Consider the following 15,920-nt stretch of genomic DNA (forward strand, 5'->3'; position numbering starts at 1 on the left):
TCCTTCCCCTATATGGACATCTCTATGGCTCACCAGAGAAACAGGTAAGTACTTCATTGGCACAACTGACACTGTTCAACACCATCCTTTGCCTCCTCATAGGCTACAATGTGCCCCTGTGTGCCAGTTAGACTTCTTGTGTGCCTGTTGTTGCAGTCTGTGTGATATCAATGGGATGTACATTGTGCAGGTATTGGTGCCCAGTACTATATGTTGTGGTTGTTCACATTGTGTTGTGTGATGTTTTTGGGGGTATTAGATCCCCCTTTGGGTGGATGCACATAACTAGGCAGGGGGACTCTACTGCCATCCAATGACCTATATTTGTTTATGATGGTTGTAAATGTTAGACAACATGTATGTGCATAACAGCATAGCTGTGTATGCATCCTGTCTGAGTCATTTGGGGATTGTGTGAGCAATGTGTATTGTGCCACAGATCTTTCACCCCACATCTGGGCTTGCCAAACTGTTGTCTGGAAGGCATATCATGAGTCACTGTGCCCTTCAGGCTGACACACAAGCCACATTGATGATGGCCACAGGATGTACTGTCATGCATAGAGGGTGATGGAAATGTGAGTGTCATGTAGGTTCACTATGCTCAGTCTGCAGAGACCAGGGCCTGTCAGATGTATCTCCCAGTATGGGACATAGTCCAGGCTGTCGGAGAGCCACTGTGGCTATGCAACTGTGGTATTGTGCCTACTCCCTGTAGACCTGCAGATCCTGGCATGTGGCCAATATGAGGCTCTGGTGACAAAACCTGGCCTGCATGCTTTAGTCCATTGAGCAGATTAGGAATGAGTGCTTAGGTAAATCCTAGAACTAGTCTATATGTGCATTTTACATCATTGTCAATGGTGTCTTTGACTCATAATAGGTCCCTTACTCCCACAGCTCTGTTGTCCTCTTCACAGAAGTCATATTTGTCCTGTACAGGCTTGTTGCACAAATGACAGGCCCACAGTGCAGACAGTGTGTAGATTCTTGGGAGGCCATATGTGACTCAGTAGTTTGGTTACATAGCAGAAATTGTACAATGCATACCTCTGTATGTTGGATGCCATCTCTGTAAGTTAGAAACATATGTCCAAAGAAGTGTTGTGTGGTATAAGTACATACCAAAGAAACCCACCCTGAATTGGCATGGTTCTGTATTTGGTAGGCCACATATCCACACATGCACAGGGAAGACAATTGCCGTAACCACCATGCCATCCCTTTCATTGTCACTCAAGTGTAAGGGTGAAGTCTCTACTATGGTAGTTGCCTGTAGGAACTGTATGCAGTGAGTCAATCTTGCTGAGTGTACATGTGTTTGTACCATCAGGCCTAAAGAGTTTATCCTTCAGAAGCCACACTGGTGTGTAATGTTTCATTCTGGCTCACATCACAGTACATGTTGCCAGAGCACGGCTACCTGGTGTCACTAGGCTTGCTTAGTCATTGTAGGCCATGAGCAGGGTAGTGGGGTAGTCTGCAGATTAATCCAAAAGTGTGTAGTCATGCCCCTGTACTTTTTGGCATGTGTGCTTACACTTGTGGTATGTTGACAAATTGCAAATGTTGTGCTTGGTGTTTCTGCCATGTGTGTGACACAACCATTTGTGCTCAAATGTGTGTTTTAATCACTTAGGCCCTCATTACAACCTTGGCGGTCGGTGATAAAGCGGCAGTAATACCGCAAACAGGCCAGTGGTAAAAAAAATTGAATTATGACCACAACGGAAACTGCCAAAACAAACAGCCACTTTAACACTCCGACCGCCACGGCAGTAGCAACAAGCACCGCGGCGGTAACCGCCAACAGCCAGGCGGAAGACAATGTACTGCCCACACTAATACAAGAGGCAATACGCCACCTTTTCCGGGGCGGTACCAATGCCATCAAAAGCACGGCGAAAACAGTACACTGAAGGGAAACGACTCACCTCTTGACACTCAAGGAAGAACCACAACGCCCTGGAGCCCGAGCTGCACATTTTTCCAATGCGTGTGTACCTCCTCATACACCAGGAACATGAACGCCAGCAAAGACGACCACAGTGAGTACTGCACCTAGCACACAAGGTAGGGGGGAGGAAAAAGAGAGTGACACACACATGCAACACCCCCACCCTCAGCCCCAACACCATACACACAAACAGATGCAACAACATCACATATACACCCCGTAACCCTCAGGAATAACGCAAGGACAAAAGGAATGGAGTAAAATGAGTGTAATAGTACAATTTAACTTAAAAACAACCTTAAATCAATAAATAGTATGTAAATATATACAAAAGGAGAGACAATGCCCACTCCAAAATGTCTGTGGCCCACGGGGCCATAACACATAGGTCAAGGCTACACTTGACTCCTGCCTCAATACAGAGAGAACACTGCAGGGGCACCAGGTAGAAAACACACAGGCACCTCAGAGGGACAGGGAATGGGGGGCACCTCAGCCGGAAGATGGTACAATGCCACTGCTCCTGGAGGAGGCTACATGCCCTCTGCGATGTCCTGGGGAGTGCAAGGCCACAGTCTCTCTAGTGGGTGGTTTGCCCACTGCTTGGTCCTGGGGAGTGCAAGGCCACAGTCTCTCTAGTGGGTGGTTTGCCCACTGCTTGGTCCTGGGGAGTGCAAAGCCACAGTCTCTCAAGTGGATGGCTTCTCCACTGGTTCTGGAGGGGGCTTTGTGCCCAGTGTGCTTCACCCTGGCAAGGAGGGGGTGAGTAGATGCCTTCTTCCACTGGTTCTGGAGGGGGCTTTGTGCCCAGTATGCTTCATCCTGAATGGTGCAAGGTCACAGTCTCTCACCTGGGTGTCACACCTACAGGTGTTGCAGGGGCTAGGAAGCACTGCAGCCCATGTAGTCACGACTACTCACAGCATGCCGGCAGTGACAGCTGCTCAGTGGATGTCAGTTGCGGTGCAGGTGGCAGTGCTGTCAGTGGTGGGGGTAGGCTCCAGCCCCTCCCCTGCAGCCTCGGACAGATGCCCACTGGGGCTGCTGCTGCTGGCAGTGGTGCTTCTGACGGTGCAGGTGGCTCTGCTGGTGGCGGTGCAGATGGCGGTGATGGCGGCGGTGCAGGTGGCGGTGCTGTCAGTGGTGAGGGTAGGCTCAGCCCTTCCCCTGCAGCCTCGGACGGCTGCCCACTGGGGCTGCTGCTGCTGGCAGTGGTGCTTCTGGCGGTGCAGGTGGCGGTGCTGGCGGCGGTGCAGATGGTGGTGCTGTCAGTGGTGGGGGTAGGCTCCAGCCCTTCCCCTACAGCCTCGGGCGGCTGCAGTGCCTTGGATGGTGTTGTGTGCCCCTTCCTGCCCTTGGCAGACGGTGGTGCCTCCTTGCTTCTGCCAGCTGGTGTTCCCTTCCTGCCCTTGCTGGCCGGTGGTGCCTCCTTCCCCTTGCTGGCAGGTGGTGAGGTGTGTGGATGGTGTATGGGTGATGGTGTTCTGTGGCTCTGATTCAGTGGGTGCTCCTAGCTTGTCTCTCTCTCAGTTGGCAATGTTTTTTTTCGTAAAGGGTTGTGGGTAGTGTGTGTGTGTGTTTTATAGTGGTGTGGGTGTGGAGTGTGTATGTGTGTCAGGTGTGTGTAATTTGAATTGTCCAATGTGGTGTTGTTTTGTATGTGTGTGTGTGTATTTTGAGCACGGCGGTGTGTACCGCCAATGGTTTACCGCGGTTGAATGTCCGCCGCAGTGATTCGTGGGTCATAATGCTGTGGGTGTATTTCTGTTGGCGTAATGGTGTGGGTTTTGCTACTGCCATTTTATCACTGACCTTTGAGCTGGCGGACTTGTGTGTGTGTCTGTATAGTGGTGGATTTGTATTTGTGTGTCGTAATACCACCACGGTCGCGGTATGTTGCTGGCCGTCACCGCAGCTGTAAGCGGCACATACTGCCAATGTCATAATGAGGGCCTTAATTTGTCTCTTGTGTCCATACAGGTCAACTTTCATCAGACGAGGGAGATTTGGAGAGACATTGCCCAGAAGGTGTGGACCCTGGGGGTCCATAGCTGGCAGAGCACCCAGTGTTGTAAGAGGTGGGAAGACTTGAGATGCTGGGTCCAGACGATCGCAGAGGTCCAGCTGGGGCTGTATCCCAATGTGCGTAGGGTGCCAGTCGGAGCATGACCCCGCTAATGGCCCACATTCTGGCGGTGGCGTACCCAGACCTTAATGGGCATTTGAGGGGAGCACAGCAGCCACAAGGGGGTGAGTACAGGGATTCCTACCTCTCACATAGCCAAGTTGATGTGTTAGGTTCTGCCATCTCCCCTTAACGATTGGGGATGGGCCATGTGTAACACACTAAATGAGCAACTCTTTGTGCAAATATCTAATATGGTGGATTCAGATGTGCCTTTCCTATTAGCCCAGGGACCTTGGACACAACTGGATACAATCTACAATAATTTTGCTCTCCAGGTACAACACATGGCTGTGTACAGTGATCAATCAAGTAATGTTTGTTGTAGTAGTGGATGTAGATTCTACACAGCATACCACTGCTCCTCAGTGTTACAGGCCAACAAAAAAGAAGCGATGGATCACTGTCCTCAGCCATGTGTCTCATTAAGTGAGGAGTAAATTGGCATCTGCCCCCAGAGGCCACTTGTCTTCAGTGTGTGATGAGTGCTGGTGCCTCACTATTGTCTGTTATGGGAAGGTGGCCATCACACATGTGACAGAGCCTACATTGTTGTATGTGTGCAGCTACAGATCAAAACCTTTCCTTGGTAAGTGGGGAATGTCTGTTGACATGATTTAGGTGTCATCACTGTTTCCAACATTCCTTGTGCTGACATGTTAGCATGTGTCCCTTTCTCTTTTGTCAAGATGTGTATACTCCTGTTTCATGCATGGTCTACCTGGGTTTATGGGATGATTTCTGTATTCCCTCACTGTGAGAAAACAGGGCTGATTGCAGAGGCCCCCTAACTTTTTTCCCCCATTTTCCACATTATGCTGGTGTTTTCCTGACTCTGATGGTGCCCTGGGTACTGCTAACCAGTCCCAGGGCCTGTGCTCTGTGTAAAATGGATATGCAAATTAGGCTAATTATAATTGGCTAAGTTAACCTACCTATAAGTCCCTAGTATATGGTAGGGCATGTAGGTTTAGGGACCACAGCATAGGTGGTGCACACCTAGGTGCACTGCTGAGGTGGCCAGTGTCATTTTTAAGGCAGGCCTTCCTTGCTGGCTGCTTTTAAATTAAAGTTATATGCAAATTCGACTTTGGAATTAAAAGTACTTCCAAAGTCTTAAACTACCTTATTTTTACATATAAGTCACCCCTAAGGTGTGCCCTATGTGCCCCTAGGGCTGGGTGCCATGTAACTATAAGCAGGGACTTTATAAAAATAGATTTATAAGCCCTGGTGAGGTAAAAACAGCCAAATTCGTTTTTCCCTCATTGAAGTAAATGGCCTTCATAGGCTAGAATGGGGAGACTTTATTTTAAATTTTAAAGTCTCCTTAAATGTTGCATACCAAGAATTTGGTATCAAATTAATTGTTGTAATAAATCCCACAACTTCCAGTTGTTGGATTTAATATAACTTGTACAGGTAAAAAGTTTAGACTTTACCTAAAAAGTTGCCAATTTCAGCTCTGCATTGTTTTTGCTGCTGTGCTCTGATTGGCCAGCCTGCAGCAGCTTTTGCCAAGCTGCCTTGATGAGGTGTGAAGTGGCCTGGCTTCACACAAAGGAATGTGCTTGGGGGAGAGAATCTCCCCTCAGCAGATGGTGAGGCAGGAAGGGGGAGGGCTGCCAAACTGGTCTTCAAAGGCAGAGAAGGACATTTGGAGCAACCAGCAACACCCCCACATCCTGCAACCCCAGACAACTAGGTGCCCCCTTGATTAGATTAGGAGAGGGCAGGAGAGGGGTGTGTTTATGATTTTTAGCCACACCAGTGGGTGGGCTCAGCCAGATGTAACCTCCAAAAATCAGATTCAGCCATGTTGGATTTTTAGAGAATGTTGCCTTTTGGGATGGATTTTTGCCACACTTCCCAGGAAGTAGTCATCACAGGGGGACGACCCTGTACCTGATTGGAGAACCAGGACCCCCCTACTTTTCACCCAGGAGCAAGGATAAAACTGGCAGACCTGCCCCCACACCTGAGATCCCCACCAAATTTCAAGAAGAAGGAACTAAAGGAGAAGAAGGACTGCCCTGCTGGACCCCTGGCCTGCACCTGGAACCTGCACTCAGAAGGACTGCACCAGCTGCACACTTGGGCTTCACCACAAGAAGGACTTTGCCTGGCTTCAACTGGTTCAAGGAGGGACTCCCTGTTTGCTACAGGTGAAAAATTGCTAACCAGAGTCCCTGCACCAACTCCTGAAGAAAGCGACCAGCTGACCACTGTCCAGTGGCCAAAAAGGAGTTTGCGCCAGGTGCATTCTGGGAGTTGAAGTCCGCACCCCCCAAGGACCATCACAGAACTTCTGGACCCTTGGGGTGAGCTGTGGACCCCAAAAGAACCTTAAAAGAAAATCTGGGTGAAGCCCCAGAAGTTTGGAGAAGATTTGAGAATTTTTGAAAAAAAGCTCCAGAGAGGGACCGACCCGCCGCGGAAATTCTAGCCGGCTTGCCTCAACCGCGACCCGGCCTGACTTGGTGGTTCGTCCCGGTAAAGAAAAACCTCAGAAAAAGAGACTAAGTCCGAAGGTAAAAAGTTGACCGGGACCTCCCAGCCATCGTATCCGAGAAGGGCTCCATGGACGTCGGATCAAGATCCAGGTTTACCCCGGTCGAAGGATTTTCATCTCGAAAAAACGACTAAGTTCGAAGGTAAAAGTCTCTACCGAGGAAACCCACATCGCGTATCCAGACAAGGGCTCCAGGAGGTCGGATTCAACTGGCAGGTTCGTCCCGGTGAAGAAAATCTTCAAAATAAAGACTAAGTCAGAAGGTAACTTTTTAACCGAGGCCTCCCGCGACTTGTAGCCGAGCAGGGCTCCATCGCGGTCGGCCTGAAACTTTGACTTTGCCCCGGTCGAGGTGCAACCAGATGACCCGATTGGCGCTTTTTGTTTCTAAGCGCTAGAAAAGTAATAATTCTTTAAAAATTCATATCTCCGGTTCCCTTTATCCGATTTTATTCGTTTTTGTGTCATTTTAAAGATAAAAATATAAACTATTTTTATAAATTGGTTTTGGATTTTTAAACTGTTTCCTGTGTTTTATTTGATTACTGTTTTGTGATATTTGAATGCTTTACACACTGTCTCCTAAGTTAAGCCTTGACGCTCGTTGCCAAGCTACCAAGGGTTGAGCTGGGATTAATTTACTGAGACCTAACTGTACCTAAGTGGAGGTTGGTGGCTTGTTGCTAGGTGTAGGTACCTACCTGCCCTTACCAATAACCCATTTTCCAACACTCACATATATCTGCATGCCAACCTGTGCTTGGAATTGGACATATGCAATGGTGCTACATTTCATGTGGTGCCACAGACAGGAGTGTGTCACCATTAATTGTTGGCTCATACCCTCACCTGTCACTGCATGTCATTTAGCATGTACAACTGCAGTAGGAATGAGGGACATAACAGATAGGACTAGAGTTTTGACACACAATGTGCATTTCCCTGCCATTGCTGTGGCATCATGTGCAAAAGTGCACAGCACATGAGTAAGGGAGAAGGGTCATTACCTGACTATTGGCATGCATCATAGAGTGACTTGCAGTTATGTTGGAATCACATGTGGGGTGTGTACAACCATTCATCCACGGACATCTGGACTTGCAGGACCAAAATGGAGACAGTGATGCAGCTTGCCATTGGACAACATGTTGTGGACCTTCTACAAGTACTTACAAATCTCAGGGCCTCGCCAGCAGACAAAGGATTAATAACTTCTACTGATGCAATCAAAGTATATCATTGTAGGGGATGCCAAAAAGTAGTGGTTATTTCCTTGGGGTTTGATGATTATTGTGTTGGTTTTTTTAGAGACATATCTCCTTGACAAATTGCACATTTTGTCAACAGTATACATTTAAATGCCAAATGTGTAGTATATCTGAGCAAAATTAGTACTAACCCCATGAATCCATTAGGACAAATTACACATGGTGAAGTGTGCATTGTTGATATGTTTCCAGTGTGACATGAGTATTTCCATGACACCTTCTTCAGGCTACTGTACTGCTGTCAGCAACATGGCAGGATTTTTTAGGATAATTTTTTATTGTTGTGTTATTGTATATGTGACTAATAGAAGTGTGCATGACCTTGTGTGGGATCTGTGTGAAGGAACTTGGCATTGGCCTACTATTGTATGACAACGGGTAACTGAGGTTTGCTCCACGAGGCAAAGCATTGAATGTGGTCTCAATGGTAACTGTGATTACACAACTTCACCCATGCAATTGGAGTTGTCTGAGATCCTCATTTTCCTGTGGGTAACTGCTGACAGTTCAGTTGCCATGCATGGATATGGTATGGTACATGTAGGAGCCACTTTGATGTAATTTGTTTCTGGGGTTGTTCAAGTGTGATCAGGAACATGTGGTGACCCTTTTCCTCTTTGTATTTGCAGCATCATCCCCAGCAAGCAAAGGAGACAGGGCAAACCCAGTGGGGAAGCATCTGACCATAATACATCCAGTCATGACACCACCGACACGGAAGGACCCAGTGGCCTAGAGGGTGACGGGAGTGCCATGGAGGACACATGATCAACCTCTTCATCATCGGATTCTGCCTCCAGTGACCACTCCCTAGAGGTGGCGAACTCATTAAGACCTGCTCCTGTACCATCGTTGCCCGCCTATCACCATCCTCCCTGTTGCTCGCCACCTAATTGGCTGTGCACGCTCACCAAAGAGGGTGGGCGATTCCTTTGCCCCAGGCACCTCAGCCCCAGCTGTCCTGAGTGAAGAGGCTATTGACCTCTTGAGGAGTATCTCCATTGTAGATGCCATCCAGGGGTTGGCCGGTCAAGTTCAGCAGACCATTGCTTTCCTGGAAGGTATTCATAGTGGCATGTCTGGCCTACAGAGATCTTTTTAGACTCTGGCCTCCTCAATAACGGCACCCATCCACCCCACTAATTCCTCCCCCCTCCACTTCCCTCTTCCTAAACCCAATTCCCTCATCCCCTACCTGTCGCCAACACGCAGACACAGCAGCACACATCCACCTCAGCACACACAAGTAGCACACATCAACACAAACACCACAAGACACACCGGCATGCAGGCACTCAACATTCACCCACAGACACCACATCAGCCACGACTTCAACAGATACCCCACCACCCCCCACCAATGCACACACCACATCAAGCATACCCTCAGGCACCAGCCCAACACTCACAGACACATCCACCACATCAACCATATGTGCAGACACCATCCCAACACATACAGACACATCCACCACATCAACCATACCTGCAGACACCACCACAACACACACACACACATCCACCATACCTGCAGACACAACCCCAACTCACGCACACATCCACTGTACCTGCAGACACCACCCCAACACACACAGACACACCCACAACAGCCACCATATCCATAGATACCACCCCAACAGACACACACACATCCACCACTCCCACCTCAACCAGCACGTCCACCTCCCAGGCCCCCAAGACATGCTAATGTACATACTCACACACAACAGACACCACCCAAACACAAGCATACCTCACACATGCACACAACCAGCACATCCATACCAACAGACACGCCCACCATTCCCTCAACCTCCAAATCTCCAACCCCTTCTGATGACCTCTCAGTTTTCCCAAGGAGAGTTTCCTTTTTGAACTTGCTCTTTCCCCTGTTACTTCCAAACTTCCTCCCAAAGCCAAGAGGCCCCCACCCACTTGCCAACTCATCCCTTCCATATCCAAGTCCTCCTCTGTCACACCTGCTCCCCCGTAAGCACCCATACCCCTCCCCCCAAAGAAGAAGCTCACCCCTCCAAAGAAAAAAAAACCCCTGTCCCAATCCCACCCATTCCAAATCCGACCCACCCCACCCACGGTTGATCCCCCAAGGTGCCTGCCTACCCACTTGATGGCCCTTTCTGTGGAGGTTCCCTAGCAGTGTTTGGAGTCAGGTTTGGGCACAGTATTGTGCATGAACTCATGTGGACTGGCCAATGCCCTTTGCTCTTGAGTGATTGGTAAAGAATAAACTCAAGATGTTGTTTTGTTCGGTACACACTTGTCCTGCAATTACTGTTCAACCTTTATGTTGTTCCTGACTAACTTGTGTTGTATGCATTCAGTTGTGTATGCTTGACCCGGATTGCTGATCCATTTGCTGTTATTTGTAATATCTGATTTTGTGGGCAATGCTGGTATCACCCAAGACAAAGGTATATGTACACTGTATGGATATTTGCTTGGGGTGTCATTGCATTGTGTTATGTTTGCTATGGTAAGTATTTCAGCTTGTGTTAGTTTATGTCAGCATGTATAGTGTGTGACTTGTCACCCTGATTTGGATTGTACATTTGTGTCATTTATGGAAGGTAAAGTTTAGTTTGTCCGCACATGGAGGGTGTTCAATTGTGCTAGCTTTCTTTGCGTTTGACTGAGCATGTGTCCATTTTGATGTGTGTACCTTGCAGCTACTTTATCTAAATGTATGGCCATGCTGTTGCTATTGTATGTGCTTTCTTTACTTGCACTTACACCTTATGCAGATAGGCATGCCACTTGGCTCTACTATTAGTTCTCACTGAGATACAGGAAGGGCCAGTTCCTGTGCAAATGTGGTTTTGGGGGCATGTGCAAAGGGTAATGTGTCCCAGGGCAGCATCCTTCCATGATTGCTCCTGATGCCCCCCATCACTATTGTGCAGGTATTGTTTGCACTGTGGGCTTTGGATATTTCTCTCTCAAAATATTGTGCATCCCATTGACCCTCCATTCTGTTGCAAGGTAGGTGATAGGTGGGTCCATTGCACGGCTGTTTCATGGGACCGGTATTTGTGTTCCATGACACATCCATACATATGTGCTTTCAATTTGACAACAGTCCATGGCATGTGTGCAATGTGAGGGTGTGAGTTGAAATATGTGTGATGTTGCTGTGGTGTTGGTGTTGTGTGATGCAATGTTCTGTAGACTGCACTGTCCCTATGCCTGGGATAAGCAGACGTGTGTTTTTGTGGAGTGTGGTGGAGTAGTGTCAGTGATGCCCAAAGGGGGCTTTTAAAGGCTGGGAATGTGTCATTCTTTTTTAATAACTCCGACCTGGGACACAATGACATGTGTACTTGGTACCTGTTGCATGAGCCCATATCATGTGGATGACGGCATGACGATCTGTTGTTGGGCTGCATTACACAGGTAGGTGTGTGTACTTACCATTGGTTGCATCCATGGCGGCATGTATTTTGAGCTCCATTGATGAGCAGCCACAGGACATGTGTGATAGGCTCCATGGCGGCACAGGACGTGTAACGGTGCCTGCAGTTGAGTTGCTTTCTTAATGCTCTCCATTTCCACCTGCTGGGACGGTTACATTGGCGGTGTGCAACATAATAATGTGTCTGGTGGAAACACTGGCTCCGCTGGCCTGTTTGGCTGGCCTCACCATTGCAGCGGTTGGCGTTGCCTGGCAGTGCCTGTGGGACCCTGGCGGTCTTTCCTCTTTGGGCTGACCAGCATTGTAATAGGGTGGTCTGACCGCCAAGCCAATGGCGGTCAGACCGCCAAACCGATGGCAGTCAGTCCGCCGCCACCATTGCGGTGCACAGACTGCCAAACTCGTAATCAGGGCCTTAATGTTAAAAGTGTTATTAATTCAATACACATGAGCACATCACGAAATCAGAGCAGATGCTCATCTGTTATGAAACCACATGGAGAGGCGTAGCAAAATGTTGACTGTTGATGCCTTACTCTTTATTATCAGGAGTCATAAACTAATTTCCAGGGAATCCTTAAGACTCTATAATTGTGCCATTAAGAGATGTGGTAATCGCTGAAATCTGCAAAGCTCGCACCTCATGATTATGCAAAACATTCAGAAGACACTGCATCTGAATTCATCCTCAAAGATTGACACCCAAGGTGTTTAGGATTCACTTCACCTGTTTAGCTAATTTCTCCACTTACTGTTTCACTAGGATCCTCATTATTCATGCAGAATGAGGAGCTTGCAATGGTATAGAATGTTTATGAGTAGACTACGGCAACGCACTCTATGCCGGAATCAACAGAAAACTCACCCGCAAATTGCAAAACATTCAGGACACTGCCGCCAGACTAGTCCTCGACCTACCCCGACACTGCCACCTCTCGCAAAACCTATATACACTGCATTGGCTCCCCATAGAGAAAAGAATCACTTTCAAGATCCGCACACAAAGCCCTCCACAACACCGGACCAGCCTACCTCAACCAGCGACTAAACTTCCACATACCCCACAGGGCCCTACGCTCAGCCCAGCTCTCTCTCGCAGAAGTACCCCGCATCGGGAAAACCAGGACAGGAGGACGGTCCTTCTACCTCGCAGTCCCCACCTGGAACGCCCACCCATCCATATCAGACAAACCACCTCACTCACCAGCTTCACGAAGGAACTGAAGACATGGCTTTTTTAAACCACCTCACCAATATACGCTACACACACCCCCAACCTCTTGAGACCCTAACGGGTGAGTAGCTGCGCTTTACAAGCACTGATTGATTGATACGACCAGCAATGAAAATCCCATTATGATGAAAGTACTTGCAATCCTAGTTTTCTGTAATCAGATGCTTCACTCATTAAAAAAACAATGCACCTTACATGTGATATCATTTGTATGATGACAGTTGAGGATGAAGATTCTATGGTTCCATCAAAATGAAGTTGAGGTTTCAATTTTCAGTACTACGCACTGTGGAACATCGCAGCTGTTGGCTACTTTCAACAAACAGTGTTCCTTTTTCATTTTGTCAACCTGCTACCCACATTGTCATATTAATCTACATATATCTTAGATATTCTTGTAGTCATTAATTTTGATTGACACATTTTAACAAAAGAGGTACTTGCAATCAATATAGCCTGTGTATAAGTGTCCTAAAATGTACTTTAAAACAGAATTTCTCTTTTTAGTATTGCTAGGGGACCCTACACACCACGGAGATACTCAGTACTCAAAGAAAGTGACATACTCAATGTTCTGCACAAAAGGATCAATAAAGATCAAATGATGGAGAACAGTAATTACATACCACTGTAATAAAAGAGGAAGTGCAGATTGTGGGGAATTTTTAATATTGATTTTGGATCACAGACAAATGATATGCTACATCACCTTTTTAAGAGACCATACCAGGCCTCCTGGCTCTTTGCTAACTGGAGTGATATCAGAAGAGTTGTTCCTACGTCTGCTGGAATCCCTGTCTTCTAGAAACTGGTTTCCGAAAAGAAATTTGAACTCCACTGCAACTGTTTCTTGTCCATTGAAGGAAGCTAACTGAGGAGAGCCAAAAGTCAAAGTGGACTGCAAAGCTCCACATCCAGTGGAGGCTGCTGACAAGTTCACTTAGTCCTAAGTATCTGCTATGCATTTTGCCAGAAGAAATTTGTTTTGTTGGACTCACAGGCGTGGTAATTGAAGGAAGGGGCTAACAGGGGCTTCCACTCTCACTATAAAGAAAGAGAAAGAAAGAAAGAAAAAAGAAAGAAAGAAAGAAAGAGAGAGAGAGAGAGAGAGAGAGAGAGAGAGAGAGAGAGAGAGAGAGAGAAACAGGGGGTATGGAATATTGTATATTAGTACAGGTATTCTACCTGGGGCTGTGTGTTTACAAGGGACTATTAGAATGCGTTTGCCTACACTGCATGTGTTCTACTTATGTTTGTGAAGCATGAAGAAACTTTGGCTTTATCAAGGGTTCAAATGCAAGACTTGCATTTTGGCACAGAGTACAGCAGAGAGGAGGATACCATGGGGAGGTAACTTGAAAAGGCTGTAATTGTCCAAACGTTGTTGCTGTGAGCATAACAAACTCCTTTGACTATAATAACATGTTTTCATATTTTTTTAAGAGAAGAATTATATGAACTAACAGTGTCTGGATCCCAGTGGCCCTCATCATCCTTTATTGTGAGTATAAGAAAACAGTGCTTGCTTTTGAGAAGATATCTTTTAACATATCCTTCACTGGTTGCATCATTTTGCTATATCAAGTTGCCTGATGATGTTACATGAATATGTGATGATCATATTTTAGAAATATTAGAAGGTTTAGAGTTTAGAGTAATGCCAGATCTACAAGCCGGAGAACATTCTGCAAATACTCCTCAATTATATCTCCTTAAAGTTTAAGCCCAGATATGATCAAAATGGCTCTAAAGGCCATCATGCACTCAGTCACCCAGTTTATATAATATTATCTCAAAGTATGTCGAAGAATTCTCCCATTCATTCTGGCAACAGCCAGGTGTTTAGTGGGAACTGCCACAATTATTTCTATTGAGCTGCTTGAAAAAAACACGAAATCATTTTTTAGAGTAAAGCTTTGTGGACTTATTGCTCTTTCCATTGTTTGTATAAATATGCTAAGTAAAATACGCCATTAGTTTTCATAACAGACACACCTTTTTGGGGTTATTACTGCAGACACAGCAGTACTTTCAAAACCCAAAATCAATTGGAATTATATCATACCCATGAAACATGAGTCATAAACTACAGAGAAGCACATTATTTCTGTGGTTTATGAATGTCAGCTACAGAAGCTCTTGATAATTTGTCTCTCCCTATGCTACAGTATGAGGCTCAGTTAGGGCTCAGCGCCCTGATTTTGACGCCTGTCACAATCAAACTGTTCGCCAATCATGATCTACAGGAATACAGGCAACTGTGGGCCTGTTCCAATGGGCTAATGTGTGTACAGTTGTTTGTGTTTCAATATCCCCTTGCCTGTTTTGTACTATCAACGGTTTTTGGGTGTGTTTTTTCACATGGGAGTCACTTTACACGTCTGCCTCTGGAACACCCGCATTGAGATAAGGTTTAGGTTGTGACGAAACAGATTTTTGCAAACTGGAACTTAGTAGACACCAATTGATTGTTTCCTTTGTACAAACTGTCAATTACAGAAATGTTGCTGGCATGCATCCATGGTGTTGATATGAATGAGTTCTGTGTGAACCACTGTAGGTTTGTTAGAAACAAAGTACTGATTAGCATAGGGATCTCCTCCGCTATATTTGGGTTTTTCTCCAAACGTGCTTCACTGATGTGGCAGGTGCATTTTCAACGAAACCCCAGTTTCTGGTTTGCGTCTGAAAACCAAAAACACAATGTCTCCGATGCACTGAGAGTTTTCTTCTAGTGAGTGGGAGATATTTTTTGCTTTTATTCGTTTCACATCACATCATTTTCAGCACAGATTTGATTTTCAATACAATGAGCCTTAGGAGGTTCCAATAAACACCAATGGAACTCATCATAAGATTTACAAGCCACGTCTGAATTATGAGACCTGCGAGAAAACAGTCTCATCTGAATCATGAGATCTGATGGAGCACAGTGAATCTATAGTGCTTCACCTGGAGAGCTCGGCTGCTGAAACAGACGAAATCTGTAGGTGAAACTCCAGTTCAAACGAGGAGCTACCATGAGAATCAGACCCAGAGTGACCCGTGGTAATACCAAGTTTCCAAGCAGATGCTAAGGATCTTATGTGTAATTCACGATTCATTCTGTACCCAGAAGTTAACAAGGGTGTAGGTATCGGAGGATTACCAGACTACTCATAGTGAGGACCACAGTCTGAAAAGTCCACCCTGAGTTTTCTTTCTCCTTCTCACTGGGTGATCTTTGAACTGTAAATTTACAGAATATTCTTTTACATTGCAGGCTATTCAAATATTTTCAGATGGAATCAATTGTTTACGTTGGTTACCTGTAACTTGGTTACGATGATCTGAG

General features: G+C 46.5%; 1 protein-coding gene across 1 annotated transcript in view; it reads left to right on the forward strand.

The window, feature by feature from the left end:
• The window catches only part of LOC138302186 (amiloride-sensitive sodium channel subunit gamma-2-like), a 188,967-nt gene that overhangs the window by 109,953 nt on the left and 63,094 nt on the right, over positions 1-15,920 (forward strand). Inside the window, exon 8 of the mRNA XM_069242533.1 lies at positions 14,030-14,087. Within this exon, the coding sequence (XP_069098634.1) occupies positions 14,030-14,087 (58 nt within the window). The remainder of the gene's footprint in view (positions 1-14,029; positions 14,088-15,920) is intronic.

Source organism: Pleurodeles waltl, chromosome 6 (genome assembly GCF_031143425.1).
Source record: "Pleurodeles waltl isolate 20211129_DDA chromosome 6, aPleWal1.hap1.20221129, whole genome shotgun sequence".
In the NCBI taxonomy this organism is placed as follows: Eukaryota; Metazoa; Chordata; class Amphibia; order Caudata; family Salamandridae; genus Pleurodeles; species Pleurodeles waltl.